Source organism: Mauremys mutica, chromosome 4 (genome assembly GCF_020497125.1).
Source record: "Mauremys mutica isolate MM-2020 ecotype Southern chromosome 4, ASM2049712v1, whole genome shotgun sequence".
Classification (NCBI taxonomy): Eukaryota; Metazoa; Chordata; order Testudines; family Geoemydidae; genus Mauremys; species Mauremys mutica.
Window position 1 is genome coordinate 118632456 of NC_059075.1, and position 23680 is coordinate 118656135.

The following is a 23680-nucleotide window of genomic DNA, read 5'->3' on the forward strand; positions in this document are numbered from 1 at the left end:
TCCCTGATGTGGAAATCTGCCATCTTGGAGAAACAGCTGAAGAATTTGCACAATATGGCTCCTCTGGAAAAATCCACATATGCAATCAGTGTGGTAGAAGGAGGGATGTCAGAGTACAGCCGGATATAGGAACTAGCTTAAAGAACAAACACAAACCCCAGATGTTCTACATAAATTACAGTCAAGACTGGTTTCAGGTTTCCACAGTCTTGTGACCAGCCTGTGAGCTAAGCTAGGGTTTGGTTTTGTGTTTACGTAACATCTATGAACTGGCTTGCACTGGTGTTTATGGAAAGGATGGCAATTCTCCAACAGGATAGTTAGCTGTAAATATTTTCACCTAGTTTACAATATTCTTGGTCTCATCTGTAAAAATCTCCCTGTATTTCATAACCACAATACCTGAGGAACATACCATTTTCTATTTCTGACAGGACTTGGACCAATATTTTATGTGTTGCTTCAAGCTCAGATCTTCCCTATCGTTATTTTATCCACTTAGCCAATGAAAAACTTATTTTAAAGCAATAAAGGAAGTTCTTAATTAAAACAAGGATTTGAAGCAGCTGTTGGGGGTGACATTTCATTTAGAAGTGACTTTAATGGGGATAACTCTGTCAAAGCAGGATCTAATCCTGTCTCAACTCTCTGCCAGCAGGCATCTCCAGATGGACACATTGTCAGAGAAGGTAACCTGTGTACAGAATGTCAGCTGAGAGAATGCACCTCTGAACTGGAGATGAAGTGAATAATTTATTTGGTCCATGTATTCTGTTTCATAAATTGTCCTTTAGCAGCTTGCAAGTTTCTCACATTTATGTGTTGCTTGCAATTATTTACAGAATAATTTCTGTGGATAAGATATTGTGCATCAGCAGTTTCGAGAGTATTTGAAAAGGACCCCGCAGGCTATCGTGGGTCCTGATCCTGAAATGATTTCTGTGCTTGCACAGGGGTCTGTCTACACAGGCGTTGCTGCAGGCAGGGCCAGTCCTAGACCAAATGGCGCACCCCCCCCCCACATTTGTTAAACTTTTGAATGCCTTATCTTTTATTGCATTTGTAGCCCATTTCACTACTTCGATGCACAATTTACATTTATGATTGATCCCTGTCATATAAAATGATAAATTTGCACACTAGGCTCTGTAAATCAGCATTTATTCATGCCATATATAAACAATTAAAAAAATACTCTAAGTTTATAGAAACTTTTTAACTTTAAGAATAACTGAAATGTACTAACATCAAGAAACTGAACTATGCACCAACATTGGGTGGACCAGTATTAAATAGTGGTACAGTATGTGACAGCTTTAGAATGTTAATCCTAGTCCTTTAGTTCAAAAGATTGTGTTCCTTGCCTTTGCCCTTGTGAACTGAAGCGCAGTGTCAGAGAGATCCAAAGACTGGCCAATGACATTTTCAAGCGATAAAATAGCAAGGGATGTCAGTCTCTCATCAGCCATTGTCGATTGAAGATATATTTTAATGAGCCTGAGCTTCAAAAAGCTGCACTCACTTGTGACTGTGACCAGCAGCATGAGCAGAATCCTCAAAGCCATCCACACATTAGAAAAAGTGTCCTTCAGCTGTGATCATGAATGAATTGGAGAACTTGGAGTGGAGAGTGCTTCCCATGTTGCAAAATGTAATAGATGTTGTCCAACTCGACATCGAGGTCTTTATCATTGACATCCAAACATTCCCCATGTTTCAGCATCCAGTGAAGGTCCATACAATTGTTCAAGAGTGTTTTCCTGTCTGCCAGCAACTTACTAAAGTCATACAACCCCTCCCACGCCCCCTCCAGGTCTTTTTGTGGTGCTTCATTTCTCCAAACCTTTCTTTGCTGGACACTCAAGCAGTGTCAACGAATGAACAAAAAAATTGCCCCTTGACTTTTTCTTCCAAGCTTCCCATCACCTCATCTCTGCCCTTGTAACCAAACTGTCTCTTCTTCTAATGAATATGAGTTTCCTTGAAGACAGGCTCAACTCCTAACTTTTTCACCATTTCTTTGACAGCAATGATGGCATCTTCAAATCTGTTTTCTCTGGAGGCCACAACAAAATCAAGGTAGCGTCTCTTCAAAGTAGTGGCAGTCGCAGTGTCCATCGACTGAGTTTGTAATGCCTTGCTTACAACATTTACTTGGAACAGAATATCATCCCAAACCACAACTGAGACTAGAAATTTGAAGTCAGTGATCTGGTTTGCCCGGCTTTGAGCCTTGTGTTGGATTCTAGCCTCAGCTTTACTGAACTGCACCAGGTCCATCAGGGTGTCGTAAACCTCAGTCACTTGATACCTCACTGGCCTTATGCTGTCAATGTGGCTCTTCCAGCGAGTGTCACTTAGTGGCTTCATGGTCAGATTTGTAACATTGTCTGTGAGGATCTTCCATCTGATAGTTGATGCTGAAAACAGGATGTATGTTCTTTGCAGTATTCTGAAGAGAGATACTGAATCTAAAGAAGATGATGCTGCATCTGACACAATCAGTTTGAGGGAATGGCAGCCATAAGGCACGAAGAAAGCTCTTGGATTCAGCGCAAGGATCCTTGTCTGGACGCCACTGTTTCTTCCCTTTGTGTTCACACCGTTGTTGTAGCCTTGGCCACGGAAGTCCTGAAGCTTTATTTAATTCTCATTCAAAACGTTCATAAACAATTGTTAGGACTTTTCTAGTAGCGTTGTCCACAGACCAAAAACAGATAAATTATTCCTTTACTTGGATACAGCCATCCTTGTCATCAACAAATCTTATTGTAAATGACATCTTTTCACTGTGACTATTGTCAGGAGTTCAGTTCATTATTACAGCGTAGCACTTTGCTTTGCCGAGCAGCATCAATGTTATCAAGCACCTTCCTTGCCATAAGGTCAATCAATTCATTTTGAATTGTTTTGCTGCAGTAATATTCGATAACTTCTTTACAAACTACTTGACGTAGGTGCTCATGCATGACATTGTTGTATTTCCCAAGGAGCTCTACCAAACCGAGGAAATTACTGTTATGTTTTGTGAACAACTTATATGAAGAGCCCAGAAAGCCAAATTATTCTTTCCAAGGAAGAAGGTAATTGAGATCAGATGCTGGAGCACCTTCCTCCTCCAATGCTGGATTTCTACATTAATAATGTGCTGGTCTATGCATTTCTGCATCTGTGCATTTATTCAGCTTGAGCCTGGGCTCAGCCTGCATCCATTTGGAGTAGGTCATAGAATGGCTGGGTGACTTTTCATGTTGCCTCAGAGCATCAGCTAAATTACGCCAGTAATTGTACCTGGAAAGCACAAGTAATGATTTGGCATTCTTGTCAACAGAACACTTTGTCTGTTGATTTTGAATAAACTAACCAACGTCAAGTCAGTTTCTCATTGTTCTTGAGCACTCTTGAACAGTGTGACTTTGAGAAGTGTTGCTTCTGCCCATTTACTGATTTTGCCTGGCCCATTCAAAATTGTATGAGCAATATCAGCAGAGTTTAGGATCGCTGGCCATAAAGCAGGGTCTGATGTATCGATTTGTGGTGTGCAGTTTTTCTCACTGCTGTTTCTATCATCATGCAAGGCTGATTCTTCTGTATTGTTTCTTTTTTTTTAAAGAAACCAGATTTTTCTTTGTCATTCTTCTTCTTTTCATGTGAGCCTGTCACAAGGTGCACCACTCACCACCCAACTGGCGCCTCCTCCTGGTACTCTGGGGATTAGCTTGAGGCTGATATGCCCCCACCCACCCCCATCTGAGGTTTGCACACTGTTACTCTGTCTCTGTTGTCTGCCTGCAGCCTCTCTCTCAGCCTCAGGGACTGCAGTGTCCTCTTCGTGAATCAGCTCTCAGGCGGCATCACTGTCCGTGTTCCCCCCTTCTGGGAATTTAACTCCTCAGTAATCCTAGGCAGTCCTCTCTCACTCACTGCCTCAGCACCACTCGCTCAGTGGCTGTTGGAGGAACCTGGGCCTGCCCTCTTCTCCGGGTTCCAGCCCAGAGGCCCTCAGCTCAGCAGTCTGGGCCTTCTCTTTCTAGCCTCACTCCTCTATCCCTGGGTTTCTTCCTTCCTACTGCTGGTTCCCCTTCTCTTCCTGGGCCTACAAGTTCCCAAAGTCTCCTCCCTCTTCCCAGGGAGTGACTGCAGCCTGCAGTCTCCACTCACTTCTCCTTTCTCCTGGGAGTGTCTGCTATTTCCCAGCAGCCCCATCTGGTTTCAGTTCCTGGGCTTTATAGACCCTGCCTATTCCTGCTCAGCGGAGCCTCCTTAATCAGCTGCCTAATGGGTTAATTGGTCCATCTGGCCTGCATTAAACCCTGCAGGGTGTGTGGGGTAGTCACCTCATTACAGAGCCACATTCTTCTTGATCATCCCTCTCCTTTATGCCACCAGGTAAACTGGATGATTCTCAATCACTTTCCTCACATTTCCATTCCTTATCTTCAGGTTAATCTGCTAATTCCTTAGTAATTGGACGTCCATCATTTGCACTTCGCTTCTCAATTTCTTCTGCACTGGGACGAATGCTACTGCCTAAAGCCTGGTCTATGTTGTTCTGTTTCAGATATTTTCCCATCAAATTTGCCCCTTGCTGCAAATAAGATTGCAACTGAGCTTTTCACTTCCTATGCTGAGCTCCTAAAGGCTTCTTTGGGGACATCTTTTATTTTCTATGGGGGGAAATGGACAGTATTAGGGAGAGCAAAAATCTATGTTCCGCAGACTTAGAAAGTCATCAGACATTACGTATTAAGCATGGCAAAAGAAGTAACGCTACACCTCTACCTCGATATAACGCTGTCCTCGGGAGCCAAAAAATCTTACCGGATTATAGGTGAAACCATGTTATATCGAACTTGCTTTGATCCACTGGAGTGCGCAGCCCCTCCCCGTTCCCCCTTCCCCCGGAGCACTGCTTTACTGCGTTATATCCAAATTCGTGTTATATTGGGTCACATTATATCAGGGCAGAGGTGTATTTCTTTTATATTGTTGCATAGATAGGGATTCGCTAGATATCTCTGGCATTTTATTAAATATGTCCTTTATTAGTCGCTATTTACACTCTGCAAAGTCTTAAAACACAAGTACACTTTCACAATTACACAATAAAACAAGGTTCACAATATCTAGGGTGACCATATTTCCCTAAACTGAAAACGGGACACTGGGTAAAAGATGGTCAGTGCTCAGGGGAGTTTACTTACAGTACGCAAAAAAGACAAGGCAGTTTCATATATATATAATTTCATGGTTACATATATTTTACTTAAAGCTCAGTAGTTACTGGCATTGTTTCTTGTCTTGCAGTTCTTCAGGATGTGAAGCTGCTCTGACAATGCTATTTTTCTGAGGGTTTGCTTGTCTTTCAGCAACTTGTCATAGAATGCAGTACAGTCTAGAGAAAAGTTAACTCGCACACACAAGACAGCCTTCATTCAGATGTGATTTTTCAGAAGACCACATATCATTCATAATTGAAAAGACATGTTCAACAGTTGCTGTAGTACCAGGCAGACACGGCACAAATTCCACAGCCTTGGCTAGATCTGTGTATTGTACTGCATTATGGTCCATCTCTCGAAAAATCTTCTGCCACCTTTCAGTGATGGGCATTCTCTGATGATTCCAGTCTCAAAGACAACTGGAGACAATTGATTTTCCATTAAACCACTCGTCAAAGAGATGATTCCCATCCAACATATTTAAAGTGGGAATTTGCTCCCACTGCAGCATATTTCACAGCAAAGCCTACTCAAACTTTTTGGTGCATTCAAAGGCACATCTCCAGTGCTTTAAGTAGGACAGGCACATTGTGTAAAAATTGTCAACTACATTGTAAAACTCCTTTTCTTTCATTTGCCTGCATTCTACAAGAGTGGGCAGTAGGTTCTTCACTTCTGTTGTGACAAATCTTTCTCCAAGCCTCTCCGATAAGTTATCGTGCAGGGAATGTATTTGTAGTGCAACTTCTGTTACTGACAAATTCTTTTTCTCTGTTTCTCCATTATGTTTTGGAACATGGCAGTTTGCAGGCAAATAGAAGCCACAGTTAAGTAGCAGGATCATCAAAGAGCTTCTTTAGTGGCGTTGGGTATTTATCTTGAGAAAGAAAATATACTCTAAGCCACTGGTTCCCAACTGGGGGTCATGCCCCCTGGGGGGTCATGAAGAAATTCCAAGGGGGGTGCGAGGCTGCCCGGCCCTTGAGCTCCCGGCTGGGGAGGCGAGCTCCCGGACCCTCCTCTCCTGTCCACCCTCCCCCGCAGTTATGCCGCTGCGTGGGTAGCACAGCTTGTGCCCGCCCACTTCCCAGGCTTTCCAATAAGCCAGTCCTGCCACCCTGAGCGGCCTGATAAGGGGATGGGGAGCGGGGAGAGGGAGGGTTGAATAAGGGGCAGGAGGTCCTGGGGGGCAGTCAGGGGACAGGGAGCGGTTGGATGGGGAAGAGAGTCTGGGCGGGCAGTCAGGAGACAGGGAGCAGGGGGGGTTGAATAGGGGGTGAGGTCCCAGGGGGGTGGTTGCGGTAGGGGGTCCCAGGAGGGGGCGGTCAGGGGACAAGGATCGGGGGGTTGGCTGATGGTAAAGGAGAGGTGGGGGGCATGACGGTTTCTCAAAAATTAAAAAGGGGGTGTGATGCTGAAAAGTTTGGGAACCACTGTTCTAAGACCATCGAAAATCAAAAAAATCCTGTGTATTGTAGGTCCCAATGAGAGGAATCGTGTGCTTTAGGAATTTGGTATACTCAATTTCAACAGATCGACAGAAATCTTTCAGCTCTTCAACACACATCATGTAGATATGAAAGTATTTGTAAAGATTTACAGCAAAGCTCCCCACATCTAAAGGAAGACAGTCAACTGCAGTTTGGAGGCAGTTGGAGGTAAACCACACCCAATTCCAAAGATCTCCGTTCCTAAGTTGGCCTGGAGCTTTCGCCACAAATTGTTTTTTCCACATCTGGCACCCCCAAAGTTAGTATTGGTGTTGTCTACATAAATTCCAACAATCTTGTCACTAAGAGAGTCCTTCTCAATCACTTGCTGGATGAATGCACACTGCAAATCTGAAGTTTCTCAAGGTAGAGATGAAAAGTCAATAATTTTTGTGCAAACTCCACTCAGTGGGAGAAAATACCATATAAGAAAAGGAAATAGTTTTTGCTCCTTTTTGTTTGATGCATCAACACTAAGCATAATAAAGGAACACTTGTCCAACTCAAGCTGCACTTCTTCAATGGATAAAGGGGCTAAGACATTGCAAACGATTGCCTCAGATTTTGTGCAAGCAGATGAAAACGTAGGTTGGTACAGTTTCCTAATTAATGTTGATGTACAGTCACTAGACCAGAAACTGTCTGTTCTGCACTGAGTGGTAAACAGACATTCCCTCACTGGCAAAAACTTTTTCAGCTTCTGTGTCTTGCCTCAGAAAAATTCCTGAAACACTTAGTGTTAAACGCTTACTTTTGTCAGCATCTCTGTGTTTCTTGCTTTGAAGGTGCGGGTGCTGGGTAATGTTATTTCGACCGCAGTGGGCAATGGAGACATGCTCCACATGTCTCGCATAGAGCTTTGCTGTTGTCCACTGTTGAAGTATCTGTTTTTAAAAACTTGAACTGTTTTTGGAGGTCTTCATTAAAATTACACAGGTGTTTCCTGGATATTTTTATAGCAAAAAATGACCATACACAAACTATTGATTCTTCTAAGGACACAGGTATGCACAAGCCCTCCCCTTCCACAGACAAAAGGAACAAAAGCATCACCTGGCAACATCATGTGATTGGTGGCTGCACTGCCTTCACAGCTGGGCAATGGAGAGCACCAGCTGCTTGCTGGGGTGCCAAGCCCCGCCAGCAGCAGCACAGAAGTAAGGGTAGCATATGCCACCCTTACTTCTAACACAACCAGCCCTTGAAAAAGGAGAACATCTGTGTGAATGAACTGTCTATAATGCTCCTTGTAGGGATTTTTTGGATACATGATGTCAGTCTGCCTCTGCTGGGACCCTGCTCCTAATAGCACCATTTTGCTGAATCAGTTCCTTGCTATGGGCCAAGTTAATCTCCAAATCAAAGGGTTTACACCAGAGATCTCTATGGCCTGGTAAATCTGCTGCTGAAACATTAGGGTAGAATTGATTTGCAAGTGGCCCAGCATCTGAACACAGCACTCTGACTCTATGGCAGACAGGGCCAGCTCCAGGCACCAGCAAAACAAGCAGGTGCTTGGGGTGGCACATTTCTAGGGGCGGCATTCTGGCATCAGCCATCATAAGTGCTGACTCTGGGGCATGGGGAAAAAGTGCCCCTGCCTCCCCAGCACGCCACGCCAGCTCGCCTCTGCTCGACCTCCACCTGCTCCCCTGAGCGCGCTGCAGCTGCTCTGCTTCTCCCCCCTCCCTCCCAGGCATGCTGCATGCGAAACAGCTGTTTCGCGCAGCAAGTCTGGGAGGGAGGAGAAGCCGAGCGGCGGGGCGGTCGGGGGAGGTGGCGGTGGTGGAGCGGAGGTGAGCTGGAGCGGGGAGTGGTTCCTCTACCCCCTGTTACTTCCTGCGCCCCCCCCACCCTAGCTCACCTCCGCTCCGCCTGCTCCCCTGAACACGCCACTGCTCTGCTTCTCCGCCCTCCCTCGCCTGAGAGGGAAGGGGGAGAAGCAGAGCAATGGCGCACCCGGGGGAGGAGGCGGGGCTGGGGATTTGGGGAAGCAGAGCGGAGGTGAGCTAGGGCAGGAGATCGCGAGGGGCCCCCAGGAAGCAATGAGGGGGGGATGCACCCGGGGGAGGAGGCGGGGCTGGGGATTTGGGGAAGGGGTTCAGAAGGGGTGGAGTTGGGGCGGGGCCAGGGACAGGGGGGGCATGAAAAAAAAGGGGGGGACAGCAAAAATCCTAGAGCCGGCCCTGATGGCAGGCAGCCTGTTTGCTTCAGGGGGACTCTTAGCTACCACAAAATGTGCAATTAAAACCCCTTCCTGTTTCACACTGTCTCATCACTCAGGCTCCCAAGCTAGGCAAACATTGGAGCTGTGGCGAGACCATCACGCTGCTTCAGCCTGCAGCTACAACTCAGCAAACCAACAAACACCAGCATTTACAAATGAGAGCACTGCCACTAACCCACATTGGATGACTTGCATGTGGCATCCTTCAACCCTGCTGATGCTGACAATCCATTTAGCCATGTTTTGTGCCCATCAATAAATGGGGTTCCCACCTTCTCATAGCTGACCTTGCACTGAGCTGATAGGAAAATTAATTTAACACTTCTATACAGCCTCCGGGTCAAGCTGCTCAAAGCATTCTATATTGAGCCTGGTGGTAAGGAAGGCTCAGATTCTGAGGCAGCGCAGAAGTAAGGGTGGCAGTTCTATCTCACCCTTATATCTCTGCTCTGCCTTGCAGCAGGCAAGGGGGGCTGCTGCCCAGGGGGTCAGTTTTGAAAGCAGCGCTGCCTGCCAGCAGCAAATTTCTCTGCTGCTGCTGGCAGGCATTGCTGCCTTCAGAGCTGATCACCCCCTCCCATCCCTGGCAGCAGCCATAGCTCTCTGCTCTCCACTCTGTAATACTACTACTCTTGGTGCATCCTGCTCAAAGACCAGTGACTGCAGTCACTGAACTCAGAGGAGTGCATCATTCTAATGTGTGCAGCATACTCATTGTACCAGACCACAAGGCTGCTTGGGAGGGGATTATACATCCCTGTGGCACAATCCTTTAAGTAAATGCCTCACTATCCTGTGATGCAAGCAATTGGCAGCTGTCCCAAGCTGACCCAGACATAAGAACTACCTGTAGTGTCCAGTCAGAGAGTGGGGGCTGCTGCCTGGGGGCGGGGGACAGTTTTGAAAGCAGCGCTGCCTGCTAGCAGCAAATTTCTCCGGAGCTGCTTGTGGGCAACTCTGCCTTCAAAACTGACCCCTGGCAGCAGCTGTCGCTCTCTGCTCTGCTTTGCAGTTGGAGAGCGTGCAGCGGGGGCGAGGGGGATCACTGATTTGAAGTAGCACTTCTCCAATGCTGTGCCTGCCTTCAGACCCCGGGGCAGCAGCCTCTGCTCTTCGCTCTGCCTTGCAGCTAGAGAGAAGGGGCTGCTGCCTGGGGGGACAGCTCTGAAGGCAGCACTGAATGTACGAATCAGGGACAAATTCCCAGTTTTAGTGAAAAAGTAGGGACAGCCAAAACAGAGCTGAAAAAGGGGACTGTCCCGGCCAAAACGGGGACATATAGTCACCCTAACAATGTCGCAGCTGGGCTCTCACTTTGCTTCACTTTGTTTTTATATCTCACTGACTGACTGGCGATGCCCTGCTCCATATATACCTGCAAGGGCATGGCTGACAACATTCTAGGAGGTTCCAGGAAAATGTAGTTCTCAGAAAGTCTGGTAGGTTCCATGAGATTCTACAAAGGTCCACAACATTCTAGGAGGTTAGTGAAAAAATAATCCACATACAGAATACCTGAAACATTTTACATCAAACATTCTAGTTTCCCTTTTGTTGCTAACAACAAAAATAGCACCCTGAGCCTGGTGTCCCCCAAGCCCAGCACCCCTGGCAATTGCCTGGGTCGCCTGCCCCTAAATCCAGCCCTGGCTGCATTAGTGGGGACTTAATATTGCTGAGACACATGGTTACATGGTATGTTTTAGCTCCCTGACTGGATAAGACCAACTCTTTATATCTGGTTTATATGTTTACAAGTTCAAAATTCACTTTCTGCAAATAGTCTCCAATATTTGTTTAAAATTCACAGTTTACCCAACATTCCTGCACACAAACCCATTCACTGAGATATTCGCATCAAAGGGGGCACAGACACATTCAAAATAAATTAGATCACATTAAAAACAGAATTGATTTTCATGGAAAGTTTTTATCAGTATTGGGCTAGGCCCAGTCCTATGTGCAGTTGTTTACCCTAAGTGAGACATGCTCCTTCCCATAAAACTTGCTGAACTCTGCCCTAAGCCAAATAGGTGTGGCTTCTCTTTCATAACGTTACATTCCAGAGTCCAAAACACTCCCCACAGATGCAGGAGGACTGAGCTCTGCAAAAACAGGGCCCCAGCTGCCTTATGCTGGATACAGGTAAATTCTGACCTCATCCACCCAATCCCATAACCTAACAGCACTTTGTGTTTCTGTAGCACCATTCATCAGAGAACCTCAAAGCATTTTGCACATATAATTAATCCCCCTCCCAAAAACCCTGTGAGGAAGGTAGGTGATATTGTCCTCAGAATTCCTGATGCCCAGTCCTGTGCTTTAACCACTAGATCACATTGCCTTCCATGCAAAATGGCTGAGCTATAAATAACAAGGGAGCTGGCTCCATTTGTCCAAAGGTACACAGGGGTCCAACAATCTGGTGCTTGTGTAGGAAGACCATACATTGATCTTGGCCTGCCAGCAGCATGGGAAATGGCTCCATCTCAGGCCAACAAGGCAATGGTGTCTGCCTGCAGAAGCAGCCCAGAGCCAGGGTGGACACAAATCAATGAAGCAAGGGTACTCTCATGAGAAGTTAGCTCAGTCACTGGGGTGTTGTGATAATGGTCAGGTTACTGACTCCTTAGAAGGAAAACATTTGGACTATCAGGTTCTTTTTCCTTGTGCACTCAGTAAAACACAACAGATCTATCTGGAGATTAAAAAAGAAATGCTGGCAGTTGTTTCTGATTGTGAGCAGTTCCATGAATACATTTTTGAGAAGTAATCAGTTGAGATAGAAACAGACTATAACCCACGGGAAACCTTATTATAGAAGCATTGTGAAAAGTATGCAAATGATAATGAAATTGCAGAAGTACTCATTAAATGTGAAATAAAGGCTGTGTAAGAATCTTCTTAGAGCACAATTGTTTTCAAGAGCTTCCATGAACAGTGAAAGCACAAGGCTTCAGGGAGAAGAGTCTAATGTAAATATGACTCAAATACTACCCAGTTCTAGAACAGTATTCAGCAAACACAAATGAGAAACACAAACTTACAACAGTTTGAAAGAGTATTTCTAGATGGATGGCCTAGGGAGAAAAAGCCTACAAACCTGCAGGCATAAAATCTACTGGGATTATAAATATGAAATTGCTGAATATAAAGGGTTTCTGCACAAAGGGCATCATATTATAAAAAACACACAGCATGAGGGTTGGAAAAGCTACACTTACTTCATTGTGTTTGCCTGGATATCTGGCAAGGCATAAATGTTCTAATTAAATCTAAGGTTTACAATTGTGAAATCTACAATCAATACAGAAAGCATAATATAAAAGAACTGACGAAACCACATGACATTCCTGATCACCTTTAGCCTAAGGCTGGCACAGAACTATCTGAGTTAAATGAGAAAGATTATCTCTTAGCGGACTACTGCTCAAGTGTTTTTAAACTGAGCTGTTGCACAACGTTTCATGTAGCAACGTAATAACACATTGTAAATCACAGTTTGTTCACCACGAGCTTGTGGAAAAATAAATAGCACTGGCCCACAATTCATAGGTAATTCGTTTGGGCAATTCTCTGTTATATAAGTTCAAATACACCATGTCATGCACAGTCAAAAGAATTAGCAGGCAAGTCAGTGCAAACAGGAAAGAACTCGATTCAAGAGAACCACCACTTTGTAAGTTCAACATTAGCATTTCTTGAATGTTGCCATGCACTGCACAAGGATTTTTTTTAGGGTTTAGAGAGTCATGAGCAAAACGAGAAAAACTTTAGTGTGAACATGTGGCAAATTTCTTGAGCCAAATATAACAATAAAAAGCCTGAAGTAGGTGCAAAGAGAGCAAAATGGCAGGAAACAAAAGCAGGAAAAATACCGAGTTACTTCTTTTACAAGTGGAGGAAAATGTAAGATTTCAAACAAAGAGTGGCTGAGAACCCTGCCAAAGTAATTGATATATCATCCACACTAAGGTCATATGTGATAACCACATCTGATGGTCAGTCCTACAGGAGGGACAGAAAACATCTAAACAAAACCAAGAAGGATATTGGCTATTTCTTTAGGACATCCATAATGCCTTTGACCATATTCCTGTACTGACAGATGTAATACACACACACATCCAGTCATTGACAATGAAAAACATAGAATCATAAAAACATAGAACTGGAAGGGACCTCGAGAGGTCATCTAGTCCAGCCCCCTGCACTCAAGGCAGGGCTAAGTATTATCTACCATTCCTGAACGGTGTTTTCCAACCTACTCTTAAAAATCCCCAATGATGGCGATTCCACAACCTCCCTAGGCAATTTATTCCAGTGCTTAACCACTCTGACAGTTAGTAAGTTTTTCCTAATTTCCAACTTAAACCACCCTTGCTGCAGTTTAAGCCCATTGCTTCTTGTCCTATCCTCAGAGGTTAAGAAGAACAATTTTTCTCCCTCCTCCTTGTAACAACCTCTTATGTACTTGAAAACTGTTATCATGTCCCCTCTCAGACTTCTCTTCTCCAGACTAAACAAGCCCAGTTTTTTCAATCTTCCCTCATAGGTCATATTTTCTAGACCTTTAATCATTTTTTTGCTCTTCTTTGTACTTTTTCCTAATTTGTCCACATCTTTCCTGAAATGTGGCACCCAGAACTGGACACAATACTCCAGTTGAGGCCTAATCAGCACGGAGTAGAGCAGAAGAATTACTTCTCGTGTCTTGCTTACAGTACTCCTGCTAATACACCCCAGAATGATGTTTGCTTTTTTTGCAACAGCGTTACACTTTTGAGTCATATTTAGCTTGTGATCCACTATGACCCCAAGATCTCTTTCCACAGTACTCCTTCTTAGGCAGTCATTTCCCATTTTGTATGTGTGTAACTGATTGTTCCTTCCTAAGTGGAGTACTTTGCATTTGCCCTTATTGAATTTTTATCCTGTCCTCCAAAGCACTTGCAACCCCTCCCAGCTTGGTATCATCCACAAACTTTATAAGTGTACTCTCTATGCCATTATGTAAATCATTGACGAAGATATTGAACAGAACCGGATCCAGAACTGATCCCTGCGGGACCCCACTCATTATGCCCTTACAGCATGACTGTGAACTACTGTTAACTACTCTCTGGGAATGATTTTCCAACCAGTTATGCAACCACCTTATAGTAGCTTCATCTAGGTTGTATTTCCCTAGTTTGTTTTTGAGAAGGTCATGCGAGACAGTATCAAAAGCCTTACTAAAGTCAAGATATACCACATCTACCGCTTCCCCCCTATCCACAAGGCTTGTTATCCTTTCGAAGAAGGCTATCAGGTTGGTTTGACACGATTTGTTCTTGACAAATCCATGCTGACTGTTACTTATCATCTCATTATCTTCTAGGTGTTTGCAAATTGATTGCTTAATTATTTGCTCCATGAGCTCCATGAGCCACCATAAGCTCTAGGTTGTGGATCCATCTCAATGACTGAACAAGTTAACTGCAACAGAAACTGTTTTGAGAACAAGAAGTGAACTTTTGATCAGAAAAGCACCGAGTTTCAGTCATGGTGGTTTTATCAGAAGTCTCCTGATACTTGGTGTTTTTTATAAAGTCCCAGTTCCTATCATGAAGTTACCTGAGAATCTTAGCTTTCATTTTAAGAAAAAGGAAGTTTCCAGCCCTTAGCTTTGGTTGTGACCAGAGTGCGCCCTAAAGGCTCAGAAACCAGAAAACAAAGAAAGAAAACCCAAGATTTATTATTTTTTAAAAATTTCATGATTTTGGGGGCCTGGCTCATGATATTTGAACATGTGGGGCAGGGGCGGCTCTAGGAATTTGGCCGCCCCAAGCAGTCATGCCTGCAGGAGGTGCACCGGAGCCGCGGGACCAGCGGACCTCCCGCAGCTGCGGAGGGTTCGCTGGTCCCGCAGCTCCAGTGGAACATCCGCAGTCATGCCTGCGGGAGGTCAACCCGAGCCGCGGGACCAGCAAACCGTCTGCAGTCATGCCTGCGGGAGGTCCGCTGGACCCGCGGCTCCGGTGGACCTCCCGCAGGCATGACTGCGGAAGGTCCGCCGGACCCGCCTGCCGCCCTGCCGGCAAAATGCCGCCCCAAGCGCGCGCTTGGCGCGCTGGGGTCTGGAGCCGGCCCTGATGTGGGGTTGGCAGTACTCAATAAGATGCAAAATATTCCTCCATCTGTCAGAGAGCTTGGATGGTCTATCCCAGTGATTCTCAAACTTTTGTACTGGTGACCTCTTTTACATAGAAAGCCTCTGAGTGTGACCCCCTTTATAAATTAAAAACACTTTTTTATATATTTAACACCATTATAAGTGTTGGAGGCAAAGCAGGGTTTGTGGTGGAGGCTGACAGCTCACAACCCCCCATGCAATTACCCTGAGGAGTCCCAACCCCCAGTTTGAGAACCCCTGGTCTATCCTGATCTTCATCCATGACTTCTCTATTACTGTTTTACTAATGGCCATCTTAGGTTTTGGTTCTTATTTTAACTGGCATGTTTTTCTGTGCATTTAATATAAATAAGGAAAAGAATATCCTATAGTACACAACTGGAGTTAGTGATTACTGATTCCTGTCATATGATAAGGATGTTGAACTTTCTCACCCTGACCCAGGTCAAGTGACTTGAACCAGGAGATAAAATTTAGTTTCTTACCAGGACTTGTGTGTGTCATACCATTATTATATCATTTGTCAGCTTTACCAACTTGTTGTCCTCTTTCTCCTCTAAGTCATTAACATATAAAATCATGTGTCCTGGTATTGATTGCTGCAAGACCCTATCAAAGAATTCCCTTCACTTTGAGGAATAGAGATTTCTTACAACTTAATTAATTCCCTATTGTTTGACTAGTTTGTAAGACACACTGGGATTTTCACTGAAACTAGATGGTTATTTTCCTTAAGAGCCTTTTCTGGAAGACTCTGTCAAAAGTGTTTTAAAACCCTAGTAATCCTCCAATCAGTCATTCATAAATAGTCTTCTGTGGTTATCTGCCGCATGGAGTGAAATCATGTCTTTAAAGTGCATTGTCATTGTGTTACGTCCATCCAATCACTTGTCTGTTACGATATCAAACTTAAATTAGCAGCGGTCATTGTTACCCAATGGAGTATTTACACTCATTTCCTGTACAACTCGAGTCATCTTCAAAACAAACTGACAGAAAAACAGTGGTTATGTATGTGATCAAAAAATTACTTCTTCCCAAAATACCCTATCCTAATTAATAAGTACTTCAGACAGTTCATATCAAAGTAGTTAAAAATTCTATTATTTTTGCAGTTCTAGGAGACTATGCATCTACCTTTCAAAACACTCAGGGCCAAATTCTGCCCTCAGTTTACCACTTGGCAACCCTACTAATTTCACTTGGGTTATACATAAGGAGAAAATTGGCTTCAAGACCATTTTTATTATGGACTAGGAGACTCTGGCCATTCTGGCTCCTTGGGTTTTATAACTAAGCAGATTCAGTCCCAAAAAAGATATCATCAGAGCAATGCCCATCTGTCTCACACCAGGAAACAAAAGTAATGTCTGGGAAATGACAAATTAAATCTAAGATTAAAGTGTTAAAAGGGTTTCTTGTTTATATTTTTAAACTAGTCCTCAGCAAGGTGCTCGTGAGCTAAACGCAATGATACCCACACACATTTTTAAAGCAATTTGTGATTCTTGTAGCTGAGGCATTATAGAAGTGCAAATTATTGTTATTTCTTTATTATTATTACAAAGTGCTACATGCGTTGATGGTCCTTTATGGCATATACATAGCTGGGCCAGATCATCTTCCCAAGCAATGGGATGTATTATTCTGTCATGAATTGAGAGAGAGAGAGTGTGTGTGTCACTGTTCCCGAGGAGAAGGAATCAGAGCTGCTCAGCTGAAGGGGTCTGGGCTGAGAGGGGAAGCGCAAGGCTCTGCCTGCACTAAGCTTGTGGCTCAGCGCCCGCTGGCTGCGTGCGGGCACGGGGGTCCTGAGGGGGGAGGTTGGGTAGCCACAGACGGGGCCCGCGGCCCTTGTGGTGTAGCAGGGACACAGCCCAGCCCTGGGCACGCCCAGCAGCGGAACCTGCTGAGTCACGCTGAGCCAGGAGGCCCTAAACCCCCTCGGCTGCGGCGGCCCCCGCTTGCGCGCGCGCGGGCTGGGCGTGGCCTCCCTGCGCGCTCTGCGACGTGGGTATATAAGGCGGCGGCTGGGGCTGCAGCGTTCAGAACACGCGACCCAGACAGACCCGAGCCCGGAGGTTCCTGCTTCAACAGTGTTTGGACGGAACCGCCGCCGCTCGGACCCCCCCAACTCCGACCCTTGTATCCTCTCGGCTCCCGTAGCAGCAGCAGCAGCAACAACAGCAGCGGCGGCGCCATGTCTTCGTCTCCATCCCAGGTGCGGCAGAACTACAACCAGGACTGCGAGGCGGCCGTCAACCGCCAGATCAACCTGGAGCTCTACGCCTCCTACGTGTACCTCAGCATGGTGAGCGCCGCGCCGCGCCGGGCCTGGCACACGCACCTCGGCGCGGGGAGCGCCGGGGGACCGGGGCTTGCACAGGCACCTTCCCACGGGGGGGGGGGCTGTTTCAGCGGGGCGGGGGGCGCGGCACGGGGGAGGGGGACCCAGGCCTCTACCAGGCGCGTCAGCAGCGTCAGAAGACACCGAGGGTCCAGAGGGAGCCCGGGGGTGGGCCCGGCCCGGGGCGTTGTGGGGCCGCCCGCGCTCTCGCCTCCTTTGTTGCCCGGCGGGCGGGGCGGGCCCGCGGGGGGAGGGGTGTCGGCCTTGCCCCCGCGCCTCTGCCTCGCTTCCCCCCCTCCGCCCCCCAGGGGCCCGGGTCTGTGCCCGCCGGGGACTCGGCACCGAACGTGCCCCGGGGCGGGGCCGCGTGACGCAGCTGTTCCGGCCCGGTCCTGGAGCGGCCTGGCCCGCAGGGGAGGTGCCTCCTGGCAGAGCCGCGGGCGCGGCCCGTGTTTATCTGCGCGCTGCAGGCAGCTGCCCCTGAACTGCCCCGCGGGGCTGTTATCGGCGCCAGCCGGGGCCGGAGCAGAGCCTGCTGGCGAGGCAGCTACCGCCCCTGGGCTGGGTCCCTCGCCCTAGGGCTCCTCCTTCTGGGAGGGGGGCTCCTCTTTGTAGAGAGAGCGTGACTGTCTTTATGTAAAGGGCTTTCTCCCTGCTGGTGAGGCCTAGTATTGAGCTCAAGATGGTAGATCACAGCCCATAAATGTATATTTAACGCCTCAGTAATGGACTCAGACACTCTGGTCAGAGATGCCTCTTGGGGTAAAGAGAACTTCAAACTGCCTTTACTAGTAGATGGGAGTGTTCAGTGTACATCTGAGGTGCCATATGAATTGCCCCAACAGCACTAGAAACTTTCAAGTATCTGCTAAGATTCAGACTTGCTTGGCATTTGAAATCAGGAAAGAGCAGGGTTTTGTACATACTGCTCCCTTCAGTTGTGAACTGACCTCAACTAAGTAGGTGCCTACTGCTCTGTACAAACACTGCAAATAGTGATCCCTTGACCTAAAGAGCTCCCAGATGCTCACCTCTGGTCGTTTGCAGTGACATCGAAGTTCTGTTATACTAGTTTTAGCTTAGCTTTATCATGTGCCCAGTGGCTTATAAAACTAATGGCTGTTGCCAGAAAAGTACATTTGCAGAGTGACCCATAAAGAGCTTCTCAATCTTCTCTGAAGTAGATCAGATTCTGGTATTTTTTCCAGATGTCCCAATTGTGGTCATGTTCAGACTTTTTAACCACACTTTGGTGTGTGTGTGTTTTTTTTATGTTAAAGAACACAACACTTTTTAACATCTGACCTAGAGAAAACAAGATGTTAGAAGAACATAGCACTAGGTCCTGTACAGAGCTCAAAACATAATCCAGTTGAGCAAAAAAAGATATATTTACAAACGTGTTCCTTTCTCCAAAAGTGAGACCAGAACTTTCTGCAACTCCCCTTTTTCTTAGCCCTTTTTTAAAGCACAAAGAAACATCAGGCCAAAAAATCATTTGTGCAGAGCTGGCAGGCTTTGCATGGCTCCCCTGAAGCAGTGACATGTCCCAGCTGTTTCTAGGCGGAGGAACAGCCATAGGGGCTCCGTGTGCTGCCTCTGCCCTGAGCGCTGGCTCCTCAGCTCCCATTGGCTGGGAACCACTGAGAGCTGTGGTGGTGTTACTTGTGGGCGGAGGCAGCGTGTGGAGTTGCCTGGCCGTGCCTCCTGCCTAGGAGCAGTAGGGACTTGTTGCTTGCAGGGAGATGCCCAGATCTGGTACCCCAAAACCTCTCCTGTGCCCAACTCCCTGCTCCAAGCCCTCTCCCGCACCCAAACTCACTCCCTCCCCTCCATTGGTAAGTATAACTTTTACTTAACCAGCATTTTTGACTGACTGGCACCCCCCACATTCCCCCAACTTTTCAGATAACAGATTTTACTGTAGTAGTGGTGTATAACACAATTCATACATGCTAAACTGATCTCTTCAGTTTCTCTTCCTTTCTACTGTCAGATTTTTAAAGTATGGTGCTCAAAAGGAGGCAGTTCCCCCTTGAGGGTTGAGGGGTTAACAACTATGTATGTGGAGTTTATAACCCAGATGAAGGGGAGTTCAGGGGTGAAATGGCTGGATGTGTGTGCACCAAGTCACTTTTAGGAGCACAGGTATCAAGCTGCAATCTGCTACAGAGTGACAGTTACTCCACATCCAAAGCCTGCTAACTTGACAGAGCTATAGAGTGAAGGCAACGGTAGGAATAACATAATTCAGTTGATTATTGAGATCTGCATTCACAGGCTCCCAGACTGAAGAAGTCTTGATTGTTATTTTCAAATATTCTCTAATAAACTTAAAATCTGAATTTTGTTTTCAGTCTTTCTATTTTGACCGGGATGATGTGGCTCTAAAGAACTTTGCCAAGTATTTCCTGCACCAGTCCCACGAGGAGCGTGAGCATGCTGAAAAACTCATGAAGCTGCAGAACCAGAGGGGTGGTCGCATCTTTCTGCAGGACATCAAGGTTAGCAGCTGTGCTAAGGAGACAGCTCAAAGGCATAAAGTGTGGTATGGTAACTTCCTCTTCTGGTCTGCTCTCAGGCTGGAAGAGAGGGGCCATGAAAACCAGTATGGGCAAACAAGTCAGTAGTAGTGTAACAGTAGGCACATAGATATTTTGTATTTTATGAACTTGTGAATAGGCATGGGGGATGGGGGGGAATTGCAGGGCAGAGATGTGGTAAATGACAATCCATGATAGTATGATACTGGCATTAAGGTATATTTAAGTCTCACAGTATCAGTCTTTCCTGTGATATACCACACATCTAGTCTAAGATGTATTTAGAGCTGGTTCTACACTGTACAAAAATAACCACCTTCCCTGCTAGTCTCTTGCAGATCATATCAACTAGAGCTCTCCCTCAGACCAGCTTCTGTTTTGTCTTGCAAGTGATGTTAGTACTCTTAGATTCATGGTTGCCAGGGAAACATGAATATTAGTGTTTCCAATGGCATGCTATGCCTTCACTGCAGAATTCCATGGGAGCAGATTAGTGGAGTCTGTAATCAACATATCACAAAATTATCCAGACTGGCTTGGTATCAGCCATGTGATGTAGACATGACTCTTTAAAGAGATTCTAAATTCTTCTTAATTGTGAGTCTCAAATATAAAGTAAAAATAAAGGCGTTCAGGAGAATCCTGCTTCTAGAAGCAATTGAACTGTTCTGTTCATGTGGTTTTTTTTTTTTAAAAACATATCCCCCGTGCTATAACAGGTGTCTTGAGCATCAGTCTAGTCAGAAGACTGCATGTGTTGCAAGGCCTTTCAGAACACCAGTAATTACTTAACACCATCTTCACTTCCTAAATCGGGTCAGGAGCACTGGCTCTTGCATAACAAATATTCTGGTTCTCACTTCCTCACCCCTTTTTGGAGACCTGGGTTGGCTTAAAGCGCAGGGGCTTATCTGGCTGAAGACCAGATTTTCCCTGTACTGAGCTGCTGGTGAGTCTTCTCATGATACTAAATTTTCAGGCTGCACACTAGGTCACTTTTGCCCATGTATAGAAGCTTCATTTCTTGAAATCTGTTTTGGAGGAGTACTATGCTGCTCTGGGGTTATATAGATTCTTGAACTGCACCTCCATACTGCCATTATGGCAAAAACATTCCTAACCATCTGGTATGATGGACCATAGTTCAGAAAGGTAACTTGCCAAACTTAGATCTTCAAAGTCCAGTATCTTGGTTCCAAAGAGATTCTGTTGAACTGAGTGTTCTATACACAGCAGCAGGGCAGTGAGCCTCTGATGGGAGCTAAGTTGTGGTTGTGTGCTTTCTCTTTACTATGTTAGAAACCAGATCGTGATGATTGGGAGAATGGGTTGACAGCAATGGAGTGTGCCTTGCACCTGGAAAAGAATGTGAACCAGTCACTCCTTGATCTGCACAAGCTTGCAACTGACAAGAATGACCCTCATGTAAGTGGAAGCTGAAGCTGTGATTGGAATGTGGTTATGCAAGCCTTTAAGGATGAAGGGTTGGGGGGCAGGAGGGGCGCGGCAGGGTGTCTAACCATGCAATCTCTGTAATACAAGCAGGGACTTCCCCAAACCTGAGGAAGGGGTAGAATTCAGAGTGGAGCATCTTCCTTTGAAGGAGGGCAGCCTGCATCTTAGCCCCTTTACTACAGTTAATATAAACATCCACTCTGTCTTATGAAAAACATTGACAGAACTAATGGATTGTTGCATTGGCTGATAGAGCGTTGTGCTGTGCATGTGGGTGGCATTAGGCTGTCTTGAGGGAGCTGGCTTGTTGTTCAACAGCAGAGACCTCTATCTGAACATATTTCTAGAAAGTTGACTGAAAATAAGTCTTAGCTAGAGTGACAAGCATAACAAGCTTTGTTCATATCTCAGTAGCCTGGTGACTGGCTGTGGATTCATTCTGATTCTCAACTTAATACGACTCTAATAGCTGTCTAAGATGCCCATGAAGCTTTGGGCTGCTCTTATGCATGGGAGGTAAAAGTAGCTGTGAATCCTGAATTAGTGTCTGAAAACCTGCAGGTTTTCTGTGAATACTACAACTTTATGGAGACTCCTCAAAGTTGGAAACTTAAACAGAATTTGGAGGGGAGTGGGAAGAGGTTGATGACTTCATGATGCATGTTCATGCATCATGAAAATCTGAGATTCAATTGTAGAAATTCATGGCAGAGGCAAGCAACAAGATCAGAGGATTGAGTAAATGTACCTAGTTCTTTTAAATGGCTAATGGCAACTTGAACACCAAGTATTCAAAGGGTGTAAATAGTAAAGGTTGGAAATTTTAAATACTACAAGGGGAGGCTTCCATAGCTAGAAATAATTGAGGGAACAAGAGACCAACTCTAGCATATTCTTGGGTAGTGGTGGAAGCTGAGTTGGTTGTGATGTCAGTATAAAACATCCTGATTCCAAAAATGAAACTGGTATTTATCCAGTAAACACATAATCATTTCTGGTATCTAAGGGCTTTTTTGCATAGAGCTGTAAGGTGGAGTACAGAGGTGTGATTACTAAAATACACTGTATTGTGCATGAATTAGTCTGTGTAGAGCTTGCTGCTGCACACTAAAGATCTTGCCTGAAACAGCACATGTTAAAGCAAACTAGGGAACGTTATAAAGATTACTGATTACAGTAATATACTGTAATGTGTATAATGCCATACTCATTACGGTATACACAGAGCTCCAAAAACCTTGAAACTTTAGACATACACAACTCCACTTACTAAAACTAAACCCTAAAAATTAAATGAGTGAACCCCTGGAAAACAGAAGCCCTATCAGTACACTACTGGGCACTGAGATGTGCCTATGTATAGGTGATCTGGAATCTTCCACTTGATGTTTTGGTGTGTCTGATAAATCAAAGGCTTTTCTCCTTTAGTGGTTCAAGAGTATAACCCCGTCTCAAGGAGTTTGGGGAGGGGCAGTCCTTTTCTCCCCCTAGAAAGAACCATGTAGTATGAAATCAAACCCCCATGCCTAACAAACTGGCTTAGGAGGTAGTGCCATGCCCCCTTCCAAATCATACTCTGGAAAGTGCCAGAACCAAGATCCATTCTTTGATTCTGTCAAGACCTCCCCTTTGGCTGAATAAATAATACTGACATGAATTAAAACTCTCTCTCTCCTTCCCTCTTTCAGTTGTGTGACTTCATTGAGACCCACTACCTGGATGAGCAGGTGAAGGCCATCAAACAACTGGGTGACTATGTGACCAACCTGCGCAAGATGGGGGCACCTAAATATGGGATGGCAGAGTACCTCTTTGACAAGCATACCCTGGGGGACAGTGACAATGAGAGCTAAAGCCTCAGCATAGGCCACCCATGGGTTTTAGTAGGTCTCCTAGCTTGCCCAGCAGTGCATGCATCTATTGTTTAGATAATGTCATCCTGCACCAAAAATCACACCTTTGTTTCTTTGTGTTTGTAACATCTTACATCCAATAAAGTGACTTGTTTCAAGTTTGTTTCATTTGCCTTACACTAATATGGGAGTGAATCCTACATTTGGAGATTTCACAGCATATTCCTGACTTACTGTGGGATGACCCCCTCTCAGAAGGGGGGTCAGCTGTGTGAATACATTAGTGGGGGCAGATCTTGAATCACTGACTGCATGCTATTCCTTTGGGTTCACCACAGATCACAGCCTATGACTTAACATCATAAACT

At 45.6% G+C, this 23680-nt stretch overlaps 1 protein-coding gene across 1 annotated transcript; it reads left to right on the top strand.

Moving 5' to 3' along the window:
• The first annotated feature begins 17150 nt into the window (after nt 1-17150).
• On the top strand, nt 17151-23470 carry FTH1 (ferritin heavy chain 1). Its single transcript, XM_045013787.1, has 4 exons — nt 17151-17425; nt 19819-19965; nt 21304-21429; nt 23148-23470. The coding sequence occupies exons 1-4, from the start codon at nt 17315-17317 to the stop codon at nt 23310-23312; spliced, it is 549 nt and encodes a 182-aa protein (XP_044869722.1). The 5' UTR covers nt 17151-17314; the 3' UTR covers nt 23313-23470.
• Nucleotides 23471-23680: the final 210 nt, after the last annotated feature.